General features: G+C 42.7%; 1 protein-coding gene across 2 annotated transcripts in view; it reads right to left on the bottom strand.

The window, feature by feature from the left end:
• Window positions 1-16109, bottom strand: part of LOC143767656 (uncharacterized) — a 71645-nt gene extending 55536 nt beyond the window's left edge. For both annotated transcript variants that reach the window (XM_077256113.1, XM_077256114.1), the window contains exon 1: window positions 16082-16109. In XM_077256113.1, the coding sequence (XP_077112228.1) occupies window positions 16082-16108 (27 nt within the window). In that variant the 5' untranslated portion in view covers window position 16109. The remainder of the gene's footprint in view (window positions 1-16081) is intronic.
• Between the last annotated feature and the right edge of the window lie 10 nt (window positions 16110-16119).

The raw sequence follows: 16119 nt of genomic DNA, 5'->3' as shown, positions 1-16119 counted from the left end.
TGAAGGGCTGCATTATGCTATAGAGCAGGGGTCCCCAACTCCAGTCCTCAAGGCCCACCAACAGGTCATGTTTTCAGGATTTCCTTAGTCTTGCCCAGGTGATAATTGCATCACCTGTGCAATACAAAGGAAATCCTGAAAACATGATCTGTTGGTGGGCCTTGAGGACTGGAGTTGGGGAACACTGCTATAGAGGTTGCCTATGGGGTGCATTATATGAAGGGTTGCATTATGCTATAGAGGTTGCCTATGGGGGTGCATTATATTAAGGGTTGTATTATACGATAGAGTCTGCCTATGGGGTGCATTATATTAAAGGTTTGGCAGATAAGAGATACGGCCATCACCTTTCAGGGCTAATATACAGCACTCTATAATGCAGAATATCTGCCCCCAATCCAACCTGTGAGAGAAGAAAAATAACTTTTATTATACACACCTGTGGGGTGGTCTGGTCAAAGGGGTCTCGCTCTTTTAGGTCCAGTGCCTCCCATCTTATGATCACCGTCCTCATTCTTGCTGCATGTGAATGATGCGTCACTGCGTCATCCACAGTCTCCTCAGCATCGCGCTCCTGCCCAGGCGTACTTCTCTGAGGGCAGAGCAAAGTACTGCAGTGTGCAGGTGCCAGGGCTCTTTGACCTTTCACGACACCTGTTCGCAATCCCAAAGAGTCTGTTTGGATGACGCAGAGACGCATCAGCCACATGAAGCAAGCAGGAGGGCGGCATTGCAAAAAGATGGGAGGTGCTGGACCAAAGCCTGCGACACCCCTTCAACTGGACTGCCCCGTAGGTGAGTATAATAAAAGATCTTTTTCTTCTCTTACAGGTCGGGTTGGGGGCAGATATACAACATTATAGAATGCTGTATATCAGCCCTGAAAAGTGATGGCCGTAACTTACCGTATATACTCGAGTATAAGCCGAGATTTTCAGCCCACTTTTTTGGGCTGAAAGTGACCCTCTCGGCTTATACTCGAGTCATTGGCAGCGGGGGGGTTGGCGGGGGAGGGGGAGCGGCGCGGTGACATACTCACCTGTTCCTAGCGCGGTCCCTGCATGTCCGATGGTCTCTGGGAGCCGGCGGTATCTTCCTGTGTTCAGCGGTCACGTGAACACATCACGTGACCGAGGAACACAGGAAGATGCCGCCGGCTCCCGGAGACCATCTGACAGTGAGACGCTGCCAGGGACCGTCCGGGAGCAGGTGAGTATATCGGGGAAGGTGAGCAGTGCGTGATAGTCACCTTCCTCGTTCCATCGCTGCGCGACGCTCTCTCTTCCATCCTCTGCACCGTTCAGGTCAGAGGGCGCGATGATGCGATTAGTGTGCGCGCCGCCCTCTGCCTGAACAGTCAGTACGGAGGATGGAAGACAGAGCAGCGCCTGGAACGAGGAAGGTGACTATCGCAAGTGCCGGGGCCGGAGCGAAGAGAGGTGAGTATGTGATTTTTTTTTACATTTTAATCGCAGCAACAGCATATGGGGCCACAATGTGTGGAGCATCTATGGGGCTACAATGTGTGGAGCATCTATGGGGCCACAATGTGTGGAGCATCTATGGGGCCACAATGTTTGGAGCATCTATGGGGCCATAATGTATGGAGCATCTATGGGGCCACAATGTGTGGAGCATCTTTGGGGCCACAATGTGTGGAGCATCTATAGGGCCACAATGTGGAGCATCTATGGGGCCACAATGTGTGGAGCATCTATGGGGCCACAATGTGTGGAGCATCTATGGGGCCACAATGTGTGGAGCATCTATGGGGCCACAATGTGTGGAGCATCTATGGGGCCACAATGTGTGGAGCATCTATGGGGCCACAATGTGTGGAGCATCTATGGGGCCACAATGTGTGGAGCATCTATGGGGCCACAATGTGTGGAGCATCTATGGGGCCACAATGTGTGGAGCATCTATGGGGCCACAATGTGTGGAGCATCTATGGGGCCACAATGTGTGGAGCATCTATGGGGCCACAATGTTTGGAGCATCTATGGGGCCACAATGTTTGGAGCATCTATGGGGCCACAATGTTTGGAGCATCTATGGGGCCACAATGTTTGGAGCATCTATGGGGCCACAATGTGTGGAGCATCTATGGGGTCACAATGTATGGAGCATCTATGGGGCCACAATGTATGGAGCATCTATGGGGCCACAATGTGTGGAGCATCTATGGGGCCACAATGTTTGGAGCATCTATGGGGCCACAATGTATGGGGCATAATGTGTGGATCATATGGGGCCATCAACCTTTGTGCAGCATTGTATGGGGCAAATGTTTCTATAGAGCATCTTATGGGGCCATTATTAACCTTTGTGCAGCATTATATGGGGCGTATTTTGTATGGAGCATCTTATGGGGCCATCATGAACTGTATGGAGCATTATATGGGGCTCCTGATTCAATATGGATAGTCAAAAACACTTAACCTACTGATGTCTCAATTAATTTTACTTTTATTGGTATCTATTTTTATTTTTGACATTTACCGGTAGCTGCTGCATTTTCCACCCTAGGCTTATTCTCGAGTCATTAAGTTTTCCCAGTTTTTTGTGGCAAAATTAGGGGGGTCGGCTTATACTCGGGTCAGCTTATACTCGAGTATATAAGGTATATAGGTCAAAACTGGTGACGGGTTCCCTTCAAGGAATGCATTGTACTATAGAGGCTGCCTATTGCGTGTGGATTATATTAGCGGCTGCATTATGCTATAGAGTCTGCCTAGGGGGTGCATTTTATTAAGGGCTGCAGTATACTATAGAGACTACCTATGGGGGGCTGCATTATACTATAGAATCTGCCTATGGGAGAGTGCGTTATACAGTATGGAGGCTGCCTATGGGGAGTGCATTATACTACATGGAGGCCTATGGGGAGTGCATTATACTATATAGTTTGCCTATGGGGAGTGCATTATACTATATTGAGGACTAAATTACAACAATTCTCCACATGAAAAGGAGAAACACCGAGGCATCCATAAGATAATAAATGTACAATATTTTATTGAAAAATTCTTATTACATAACGTTGATAAACCCACGGATTAAATCCGTACAATAGGAAACTCGATTAAAAACAAGCAACAACGGGCAAGAATGGAAATACAATCTCATATATGGCATGTAAGAAATAAGGTATAATTATGACAATCAATTCCCCATATAATGAAAACCCATACAAAATAATTGTAATGTAAAAATACAATCTTGCTGCGGACCTAAAATAGTCATATAATGTGAAATAACAGCAAATACAATTATGATGGAACAAAGGGAATAGTCACGAGATATATAAAGCTAGATTCCAGGCTAAAGAAAAATGTACAATCGCAAAAAAGTGCAAGGTGCTAAAGATCAATAGTCTAAATAGACCTATTGATCACTTTTAGAAGCAAAAAATCTGTATCAATGATTATATAAACCTCAAAAATAAGAGGGAAAAAGGTACGCTGAAACAGTGTCACAAAGAAACCATTACTTGGACCCAGATAGCTTTGTATGAGATGAATGTAACTTACATGATCTATCAGGTATTGCACGTATTGCGCCCGTGCCGCTACCCCGACAGCGCCGTTTCGCCTACCAGTCTTCTTCCATATGGGGGCAAATGTTATTTATTGTACGGATTTAATCCGTGGGTTTATCAACGTTATGTAATAAGAATTTTTCAATAAAATATTGTATATTTATTATCTTATGGATGCCTCTGTGTTTCTCCTTTTCATGTGGAGAATTGTTGTAATTTAGCTGTTTGTGAGGTTAACATATACTTTTGTGGGATTTTGGATTTTTATATTGAGGACTATATTGAGGATTGTCTGGTGCGTTATGCTATATGGAGGCTATCTATGGGGTTATCATACAGTGTGGAGATTACAGTGTTGGAGCTATCAAATAGTTTGGGGGATACTAAGTGGTCATTATATATACAGTGAGGGGACATTAGACTGTATAAGAGAGCTTCATCCTGTGTATAGGGGAGCTGTACAGGGGGACTCGGGACATTGTAAAATGTAAAGTGGGCACTTATTGTTATAGGGGAACTCAGGTTACTGTGACTGTCAAAGGAGCACACAGGGCAATATTACTTTCTAGGGGACAAAATGTGTTTTCTAGGGCACCTGCACCCGCTATTACTATATTAAAAAATGGTTGCTTTTGAATTTAGAGGGCGCAGAGAACCACACAGAAGGTGCAGTAATAGGGATACATACGGCAGCAGCAGCTCAGTATTGGGGTATCAGGGGCAGTAATAGGGACACATACGGCAGCAGCGGCTCAGTATTGGGCATACCTCCCAACCGTCCCGATTTCAGCGTGACAGTCCCGCTTTGGCACCGGGGTCCCGCTGTCCCGCTTCGGGCATTTAAAATCCCGAATTTGCGGCCGCCGGTGAAGCCCCGCCCACTTCTGGGACGTAGAGAGAGCCCGATTAGTACCCGCTGTTTAGTAGCGTAGCTACTGGGGGGGCAAAGGGGGCCATCGCCCCGGGCCCAGTCACATGGAGGGGCCCACTCAGAGCCGCGGTCGCTTTAGTCATTAAGCAATAAGCGGCCGCGGCTCTCTGATGTTTCAGAGTACAGGAGGAGGCAGGAGCGCAGGCTGCAGCGTCGCCCCAGGCCTTGTAACATGATGCAGGAGGGGCCCATCCATCCAGAGCCGCGGCCGCTTCAGTGTTAAGCAATAAGCGGCCGCGGTTCTCTGCAGGCCAGACATGGCGACGCACTGCTGCCTGGTCTCTGCTCAGCTGGAGACTCTGCACGCTGCACAGCAGCCAATAGCAGAGTCTCACTGCGAGCGCACGATGCGGGCTGGAGCTGGAGCGCTGCTAACCTGATAACATCTTGACAGGCTGGCAGCGCTGCAGATAGCTCCGCCTCCACCCCAGGTCTGCTGCTCCTATTGGTCCGCTGTTCTCAGGTCCTAGTCAGCACTCAGCAGCATCTCTTATTGTGCCAAGAGCCCAAGATAGTTCCTGGCCTGCCACCTGGACAAACTGACGGACGGGAGAGAGACAGGAGTCAGGAGGACGGACATATTCATAAATGTAAGGGCTGCTGACTGTGGAAATTAGTGCAATGTTCGACTTCTTTTAAATAAATGAAAGCACAAATGACACTGCACATGAAGTAATGCTAGTAATGCTACTGTGGGAGTGAAGTGAATGTTAGGGGGGGAGGGGGAGTATGTAGGGTAGTGGGGGTGGGTGGTGCTGTAGGGGCCTGCCTGCTGTATTTCTTTTCATGGAGTATTATTATCTAATAGTTGTCTGGGTGGATGTAGGGGGCTTATTATATTTTCAGCTGTTAGGCTATGTCTCCACGTTCAGGATTCCCTGCGCTTTGGATGCAGCAAATACCCCGCTCCACCAAAAGCGCTGCCCCCTGTTGTATGCGCGGTGATTCCGCTTGTGTTAATTGAACACAGGCGGAATCACCGCATCGTATTCATAGACTGGGTTATTAATCTTGTGGAGATGAAGCATCTTCACAAGATAAACAGACATGCAGCGGTCTATAAAAACGCGCTGCATGTACGGTTATGCGGGTCTGCCACCTGCGTGTTTGTACGCATAGTGGAGACGGGATTTCATAAAATCCCCTCTACTACGCTGTAACATCTAGACGCTGTGGATTTGATGCTGCGGCTGTACGCAACGTCCAATCCGCAGCAAATACGAAAGGTTTCATGACCATGGAAACACAGCCTTGGTATAGCACGCCCTCATACAATAACCATGGCTCTAGCTGCACTTTATTTAAAGGGATTGTCTGATCTCATGCTGCAAGTCTGCAGGTACGAAAAAACAAAGTCCAGCTCACCATATCGACATTCCCGGAGGCTCGGAGCACGGAACCGCTGTGTCAGGGCGTAGGCAAACATAAAAGGAAAAGAATCCAGCTCAACGATGCAGTGAAAGATCCGTAGCTTTATTTCACTTCAAAATAGCGTGTGAGGACAAAACATCAGCACATTAAAACCAAGATCAACGCGTTTCCGGTGACTGAGCACCCTTGATCATGATACCTGGTATGTGTCATGTCTCATGCTTATATACTGATATCCGGTCATCACACCGGTATTGTGATTAGTTTAAATAAATCAGTTCAATAAAGTAGATGCACATGGACATGACACAACGAACGCTATTTAAAATCAAGACAAATGTTCTAGCTGAGTGAATACAAGAAAAATACAAGAAAATACAGAAAAATGACAAAAGATGGACAAAAAATGAAAAAAACCACATATGATAATTAAATAAATATAGACCTAAGTACAAAATTACATTTAGAACTGTAGAAAATGCTAATATAATAATCTAAATAGAATGTACCTGATGCAATCACAAATTTTGGACGAGACATAAAATATGATATGTTAACAGAGAACACATTAGTATTGAGACTTGAGTATATTTTATGTCAAATTTCATAAATATTTAATTTAATAAGAAAATGATACAAAAAATGTGGTTTGAGGAGGGACACGAACTTTTATATATATCAGTAAATGCTTGCTGTGTACGGAGGTGCGAAATGCAAGAGGAGCTCATTAACGGCAGAGCTACAGGCTTTTTCAGTGCCGGAATCACCTCGGGATATGTCAGGTTCGTAAATAAATATAAGCATGTAACAATTACATATGAGGTGATAGTAACCTAGGAACTCTCATTGTCGTGATAAATTTAAAGCACCGATTTAACCGCAATAGCGTTATAAACACAGTCACTAAGCAAAAGGAAAACAGTACAAAAGAAAATATAAGTGAATGGATGCATAAGTATTAATCCTTGGTAGGAATTTATTGAAGAAGATTTAATTAATTATTTATTTAAATGCGGGGAAAGCTATTTAGAAGAAGGACACGAACTTTTATGGGTGCCAGTAAATGTTGGCTCCATTCACAATTAAATAGTACATGTAAGACTCGCAATCAGCAGAGCTACAAGTTTTTTTAGTTTCAGAGTGGCCTGAAGATTATTATGGGCTCATAAATGGTTGTAAAACAATCATCCTCAAAGACATCGTAAATTTGAGACTATCTTTATCAAAACAAAGTGTAGCGCCGCTGTAAGCGTCGTGATAAAACTGTCAGCGTAATTACTAAGCAGGGGGAAGAAAGAAAAAGGAGGTTATATATATCAGTAAATGCTTGCTGTGTACGGAGGTGCGAAATGCAAGAGGAGCTCATTAACGGCAGAGCTACAAGCTCTTTCAGTGCCGAAATAACCTCGAAAATATGTCAGGTTCGTAAATAAATATTAGCATGTAACAATTACATATGAGGTGATAGTAACCTAGGAGCTCTCATTGTCGTGATGAATTTAAAGCGCCGATTTAACCGCAATAGCATTATAAACACAGTCACTAAGCAAAAGGAAAACAGTAAAAAAAAAAAAATATATATATAAGGAAGTGAATGCATAAGTATTAATCCTCAGTAAGGATTTATTGAAGAAGATTTAATTAATTATTTATTTGAATGCAGGGAAAGCTATTAGAAGAAGGACACGAACTTTTATGGGTGCCAATAAATGTTGGCTCCATTCACGGTTAAATAGTACATGTAAGACTCGCAATCAGCAGAGCTACAAGTTTTTTTAGTTTCAGAGTGGCCTGGAGATTATTATGGACTCATAAATGGTTGTAAAACAATCATCCTCAAAGACATCGTGACTTTGAGACTATCTTTGTCAAAACAAAGTGTAGCGCCGCTATGAGCGTCGTGGTGAAACTGTCAGCGTGATTACTAAGCAGGGGGAAGAAAGAAAAAGGAGGTTATAATACATGGAAGAATAAATTGTTATATTATTGTGCGAGTAATAGGCAGAATCTATATAGAAAGAATGTGCCACACATAGTCGATGACTAAAGGTGGAAAGAAAAACTACATTAATGGTAAACTACCAATATGTCAATAAAATAGCATTAAATCCTTCCTTTTATTTAAACCATTCGGAATTCTGGTTCCAAGTTTAAAAATCCACCATATTTCTCTATTTCTCAAGGTCGCTTCAGTGTCTCCTCCTCTAAACGGTCTATTGATTTTTTCGATTGCATAGATTTTAAGTGACTCAAGATTAGACTGATGACAACTAATAAAATGTTGTGAGACTTGTGATGTATTTCTGTTGGCATTTACGTTCTCAATATCATAGATATGTTCACGAATTCTTTTCTTGAGAGAGCGTATAGTGCTCCCAACATATTTCAGATGACAGGCTGTGCATTCCATAATGTATACCACATTTTTAGTATTGCAATTAAGAAATGTTTTAATTGAAAAAGTATTTTGGTTGGCAGCATCAGAGAAAATGCAGCATTTGCTCGAGAATTTACATGTTTTACATGCCACAGCACCACATTTATAGAAGCCTTTCGTACTGAGCCAATGAGAAGGCTGTGTGTGAGGAGTACTAAAAGAGCTCGGTGAGAGACTAGAACCCAAAGAGGGTGCCTTTCTGGACACAATTCTGCATCCATTTCTCAGGACTTCAGCTATATCGGGATCCTCTTTAAGGATGACCAGATTATTATTGATAATTTTCTTTATGGAGTTAAATTGGCTACTGTATTGAAAGACTGCAGTGATTGGGTTTTGTGGAGGTTGGTTACGATTTTCTTTAGTATGAAAACGTGATCGTCGTCCGACGATTTTTTCTGCTCTTTTCAGATGCCAATCACTGTAGCCTCTCTGTATAAGTCTCTCTTTTATTCCCTCAATTTCTTGAGAGTAATCATCTTGTCTGCTACAATTTCGTTTTGCCCTTACCATCTCTCCCACAGGAATACTTTTAATTGTATGCTTGGGATGGTGACTATTTGCACGCAGTATTGTGTTTCCTGCTGTATTTTTCCGAAAAGTGGAAGTGATGATAGGGGTATTAGGTATGCCCCTCAATTTCAAATCCAAAAACTCTATAGATGTATGGTCATGCCGTGAGATAAATTTGAGATTAAAAGGATTACAATTAAAGTAATTGGTAAGATCTTGTACGGTAGATACATCGGAATTCCAAATAAGGATCAAATCATCGATGTATCTACCGTACCAGCATATGCAATCTTTGAACGGATTCTCGTCATTATAGATGTAGGATTCTTCCCACCAACTCATTACCAAGTTTGCAATAGAAGGTGAATACTTAGCGCCCATTGAGACACCGCTAATTTGCATAAAGTATCTTTGATTGAAACAGAAAAAATTAGTGGTCATAAGAAAAGAAGTGACCTCTATAATATAGGACTGAAGGTCCATAGAGAAATCGCTATATTTTTGCATGTGAAATTTAAGAGCGAATATCGCCACTTCATGTGGTATGGAGGTGTATAGCGAGGTAACATCTGAGGTGATCCAAGAGAGACCCCGGTGCCAGATGAAATCCCTCATGAAATTAAGGACATCAGTGCTCTCCCTGAGATAACCGGGTGTCCTCTGGACGAGAGGCTGGAGGAGCAGATCCAGCCACTCTCCCAGCCTCTCACCCAGAGAACCAATACCTGAAACAATTGGCCTCATGGGTGGGGGGTATTTCTCCTTGTGGGTTTTTGGTAGAGGCCTTTCTGAAGGTGTGCGGGATAAACAGTTATACAGTGGTAATCTCAAACCTAGGCTACAGAAGGCACTGCATGAATTACAAAACAACGACAACCTTGTCATTAAAAACTCTGACAAGGGTGGGTCCGTTGTTGTAATGGAAAAGGCTAATTATATCACATGGGTGGATGACATGCTTTCGGATTCCTCTGTGTATAGGTGCCTGCCCGCTAATCCGACCTCACAAATACAAAACAGAATTCATATTCTCATAGACGAGGGGTTTAGTCTGGGAATCTTTAACAAAAAGGAGAGTGACCATCTTAAAGTGCCTAACCCAGTGACTCCAATCTTATATGCTCTACCAAAAACCCACAAGGAGAAATACCCCCCACCTCAGATGTTACCTCGCTATACACCTCCATACCACATGAAGTGGCGATATTCGCTCTTAAATTTCACATGCAAAAATATAGCGATTTCTCTATGGACCTTCAGTCCTATATTATAGAGGTCACTTCTTTTCTTATGACCACTAATTTTTTCTGTTTCAATCAAAGATACTTTATGCAAATTAGCGGTGTCTCAATGGGCGCTAAGTATTCACCTTCTATTGCAAACTTGGTAATGAGTTGGTGGGAAGAATCCTACATCTATAATGACGAGAATCCGTTCAAAGATTGCATATGCTGGTACGGTAGATACATCGATGATTTGATCCTTATTTGGAATTCCGATGTATCTACCGTACAAGATCTTACCAATTACTTTAATTGTAATCCTTTTAATCTCAAATTTATCTCACGGCATGACCATACATCTATAGAGTTTTTGGATTTGAAATTGAGGGGCATACCTAATACCCCTATCATCACTTCCACTTTTCGGAAAAATACAGCAGGAAACACAATACTGCGTGCAAATAGTCACCATCCCAAGCATACAATTAAAAGTATTCCTGTGGGAGAGATGGTAAGGGCAAAACGAAATTGCAGCAGACAAGATGATTACTCTCAAGAAATTGAGGGAATAAAAGAGAGACTTATACAGAGAGGCTACAGTGATTGGCATCTGAAAAGAGCAGAAAAAATCGTCGGACGACGATCACGTTTTCATACTAAAGAAAATCGTAACCAACCTCCACAAAACCCAATCACTGCAGTCTTTCAATACAGTAGCCAATTTAACTCCATAAAGAAAATTATCAATAATAATCTGGTCATCCTTAAAGAGGATCCCGATATAGCTGAAGTCCTGAGAAATGGATGCAGAATTGTGTCCAGAAAGGCACCCTCTTTGGGTTCTAGTCTCTCACCGAGCTCTTTTAGTACTCCTCACACACAGCCTTCTCATTGGCTCAGTACGAAAGGCTTCTATAAATGTGGTGCTGTGGCATGTAAAACATGTAAATTCTCGAGCAAATGCTGCATTTTCTCTGATGCTGCCAACCAAAATACTTTTTCAATTAAAACATTTCTTAATTGCAATACTAAAAATGTGGTATACATTATGGAATGCACAGCCTGTCATCTGAAATATGTTGGGAGCACTATACGCTCTCTCAAGAAAAGAATTCGTGAACATATCTATGATATTGAGAACGTAAATGCCAACAGAAATACATCACAAGTCTCACAACATTTTATTAGTTGTCATCAGTCTAATCTTGAGTCACTTAAAATCTATGCAATCGAAAAAATCAATAGACCGTTTAGAGGAGGAGACACTGAAGCGACCTTGAGAAATAGAGAAATATGGTGGATTTTTAAACTTGGAACCAGAATTCCGAATGGTTTAAATAAAAGGAAGGATTTAATGCTATTTTATTGACATATTGGTAGTTTACCATTAATGTAGTTTTTCTTTCCACCTTTAGTCATCGACTATGTGTGGCACATTCTTTCTATATAGATTCTGCCTATTACTCGCACAATAATATAACAATTTATTCTTCCATGTATTATAACCTCCTTTTTCTTTCTTCCCCCTGCTTAGTAATCACGCTGACAGTTTCACCACGACGCTCATAGCGGCGCTACACTTTGTTTTGACAAAGATAGTCTCAAAGTCACGATGTCTTTGAGGATGATTGTTTTACAACCATTTATGAGTCCATAATAATCTCCAGGCCACTCTGAAACTAAAAAAACTTGTAGCTCTGCTGATTGCGAGTCTTACATGTACTATTTAACCGTGAATGGAGCCAACATTTATTGGCACCCATAAAAGTTCGTGTCCTTCTTCTAATAGCTTTCCCTGCATTCAAATAAATAATTAATTAAATCTTCTTCAATAAATCCTTACTGAGGATTAATACTTATGCATTCACTTCCTTATATATATATTTTTTTTTTTTTACTGTTTTCCTTTTGCTTAGTGACTGTGTTTATAATGCTATTGCGGTTAAATCGGCGCTTTAAATTCATCACGACAATGAGAGCTCCTAGGTTACTATCACCTCATATGTAATTGTTACATGCTAATATTTATTTACGAACCTGACATATTTTCGAGGTTATTTCGGCACTGAAAGAGCTTGTAGCTCTGCCGTTAATGAGCTCCTCTTGCATTTCGCACCTCCGTACACAGCAAGCATTTACTGATATATATAACCTCCTTTTTCTTTCTTCCCCCTGCTTAGTAATTACGCTGACAGTTTTATCACGACGCTTACAGCGGCGCTACACTTTGTTTTGATAAAGATAGTCTCAAATTTACGATGTCTTTGAGGATGATTGTTTTACAACCATTTATGAGCCCATAATAATCTTCAGGCCACTCTGAAACTAAAAAAACTTGTAGCTCTGCTGATTGCGAGTCTTACATGTACTATTTAATTGTGAATGGAGCCAACATTTACTGGCACCCATAAAAGTTCGTGTCCTTCTTCTAAATAGCTTTCCCCGCATTTAAATAAATAATTAATTAAATCTTCTTCAATAAATTCCTACCAAGGATTAATACTTATGCATCCATTCACTTATATTTTCTTTTGTACTGTTTTCCTTTTGCTTAGTGACTGTGTTTATAACGCTATTGCGGTTAAATCGGTGCTTTAAATTTATCACGACAATGAGAGTTCCTAGGTTACTATCACCTCATATGTAATTGTTACATGCTTATATTTATTTACGAACCTGACATATCCCGAGGTGATTCCGGCACTGAAAAAGCCTGTAGCTCTGCCGTTAATGAGCTCCTCTTGCATTTCGCACCTCCGTACACAGCAAGCATTTACTGATATATATAAAAGTTCGTGTCCCTCCTCAAACCACATTTTTTGTATCATTTTCTTATTAAATTAAATATTTATGAAATTTGACATAAAATATACTCAAGTCTCAATACTAATGTGTTCTCTGTTAACATATCATATTTTATGTCTCGTCCAAAATTTGTGATTGCATCAGGTACATTCTATTTAGATTATTATATTAGCATTTTCTACAGTTCTAAATGTAATTTTGTACTTAGGTCTATATTTATTTAATTATCATATGTGGTTTTTTTCATTTTTTGTCCATCTTTTGTCATTTTTCTGTATTTTCTTGTATTTTTCTTGTATTCACTCAGCTAGAACATTTGTCTTGATTTTAAATAGCGTTCGTTGTGTCATGTCCATGTGCATCTACTTTATTGAACTGATTTATTTAAACTAATCACAATACCGGTGTGATGACCGGATATCAGTATATAAGCATGAGACATGACACATACCAGGTATCATGATCAAGGGTGCTCAGTCACCGGAAACGCGTTGATCTTGGTTTTAATGTGCTGATGTTTTGTCCTCACACGCTATTTTGAAGTGAAATAAAGCTACGGATCTTTCACTGCATCGTTGAGCTGGATTCTTTTCCTTTTAAGTTTGCAGGTACCCCTATGTGGCTGCAAAATTGTGACCCTTCACAACTCACATACTAAGGATTCGCCATTACCCATATCAACAAGTATGCGATCTGCTTACTCCTGGCCATGTTCTAACTGTGCAGCCTCAATAAGGCCTCTTTCACACGTCCGTTTATTTCCAATACCAGAAAAAACGGTACCAGACATATCCATGTCCGTGTGTGTAATACGTGCGGCACACATGTAACTGAGATGCCCAGAAGAGTGTTTAAAACCACCATAAGGCTGTGTGCACACGTTGCAGATTTTTTGCATTTTTTTCGCCTTTTTTGCGCTATAAAAATGTGAAAACGCATACATTATGCATCCCATCATTTAGAATGCATTCCGCAATTTTTCTGCACAAATCCGCAAAAAATCCACAAAATTAATGAACATGCTGCGTTTTTTACTGCGATGCGGTTTTTTTGCAGAAAAAAAACGCATCGCAGTAAAAAACGCAGCATGTTCATTAATTTTGTGGATTTTTTGCGGATTTCCCACTATATTATTGCATTGGGAACCTCCGGAAAAATCTGCAAAAAAAACCGCACCAAAAACGCGGTAAAAACATGCAAAAAACACATGCAGATTTCTTGCAGAAAATGTCCTGTTTTGCTCAGGAAATTTCTGCAAGAAATCCTGAACATGTGCACATAGCCTAATTATGTAAACAAATGTTACTCAGGTTAAGGGGCCCACTCAGATGTGTTTCGCCCCCCCTAGCCTGAACCCTTAGCTACGCCTCTGCCGCTGTTCGTTCCGTTCCCTGGGACTGCGTTGTAGCCACGCCCCCTTGAGTTGCCTCACCGCCCGCCTCCGGCTTCCTCCACAACTATAGACGTGGGCGGACTCTGAGGACAGAGCGGCAGCACCCGGACTGGTTTCTGGCACGGGGGCAGAGTTGTGAGACACTCCGTGTCTGTGTGACCGCGGGAGCAGCGAGCGGATCTCCAGACTGTAAGTGAATGTATGTGTCTCTCCCCCTCTCCATGCAGCGCTGCCCTGCTGCGGTTACAGCAGAGACTCTGACAGCATAGGAGGACTGACAAACTAAACTTTGTCTCCCCATGGTGCGCGCACCCCGCTCCCACTCTCCCCCTGGTACCCATCCATCGGATTCTCCACCAACCTGGTGCAGCACCCCTTACATTCTATGGGGGCTGCCACCTGCCTGCGTTACATTCTATGGGGGCTGCCACCTGCCTGCGTTACATTCTATGGGGGCTGCCACCTGCCTGCGTTACATTCTATGGGGGCTGTGCAGCATTATATTCTATGGGGCTGTGCTGTATTACATTCTATGGGGACTGAGCTGTATTACATTCTATGGGGGCTGTGCTGTATTACATTCTATGGGGGCTGTGCTGTATTACATTCTATGGGGGCTGTGCTGTATTACATTCTATGGGGACTGAGCTGTAATGCTGGATACAGCAGTCAGCGGCGCAGCTGGATGACACCATTCAGCGCCGTGGGAGTGGAAGCTGCCGGCTGCTGCGAGGGAGCGCGGTGAAAGGTGTTTGTGTGTACTGATGGAGAAGGCAATGATGGGGGTGGGGTAACCATGTGTGGCCATTATACTGCACCCAGCATTGTGTGGGGCCATTATACTGTACCCAGCATTGTGTGGCCATTATACTATACCCAGCATCGTGTGGGGCCATTATACTGTACAAAGCATCATGTGGCGCCATTATACTGTATGGACCATCACGTGGGGCAAGTATACTGTACGCAGCATCATGTGGGGCCATTATACAGTATGGAGCATAATGTGGCCCTTGGCCATTGTACAGTATGGAGCGTCGTGTGTGGCCATATTTTTTTGTTCATAATTATTGTTAACGAAACATTGTGATCAGAAGTGCTAAATGGGTGTGGTTGGGGCGTGGCTAGTTGTGAAATGGGTGTGGCCTAAAATTTGCCGCGGCGCGCTACGCTGACTTTATCCCTCTTTCCCTTCCCCTAAAGTTGGGAGGTATGGTATTGGGGTATCAGGGGCAGTAATAGGGACACATACGGCAGCAGCGGCTCAGTATTGGGGTATCAGGTGCAGTAATAGGGACACATACGGCAGCAGCGGCTCAGTATTGGGGTATCGGCAGGATGAGGAGTTTGTGCAGGTTGGGAATAGATGGTGATGGGGCTGGAATGTGAGAAGTGAAATGTGTCTTTGTTGTTTTCTCTGCAGACGAGTCCTGGGTGGAGAAATTGTCATGTCGGTCTGTGCCAGATGGAAAAGACGGGAAAAGTGAATGATTCCATCAGAAAGATCAGCAGTAAGTCACCATCTGTAACTGTGCTGTGATCTCTTATATGTTCTGCAGGGCTGGTATCTACCACTGACCTTATGGCGGTAATATCCATATTGGTCTTTATATAGAGATTATTTTAAGTAACAGCGCGGTCATCTGCTGAGGTTCTCCTCCACTATTAGGGAGCGTCACCCAGTTGTAATCACGGTTACCTGGTTAGGGCCCACTCAGAAGTTTTGCCCCCATGAACCAAAACCCTAGCTACGCCTCTGCGTTACATCACTGTTCACACCACACAGAGAGCTCAAAAGAGCCTCAGTGCTGAAAGGGTTAATGTCCCTCCTCCCCGCGCCCAGTAATGAGGAATCTCCAGCACTTACCTCCACCTGCAGAGCCGCACTCCACATATATGGCCACT

This window comes from Ranitomeya variabilis, chromosome 4 (assembly GCF_051348905.1).
Source record: "Ranitomeya variabilis isolate aRanVar5 chromosome 4, aRanVar5.hap1, whole genome shotgun sequence".
Lineage (NCBI taxonomy): Eukaryota > Metazoa > Chordata > Amphibia > Anura > Dendrobatidae > Ranitomeya > Ranitomeya variabilis.
This window is presented reverse-complemented; position numbering and strand designations above follow the sequence as displayed.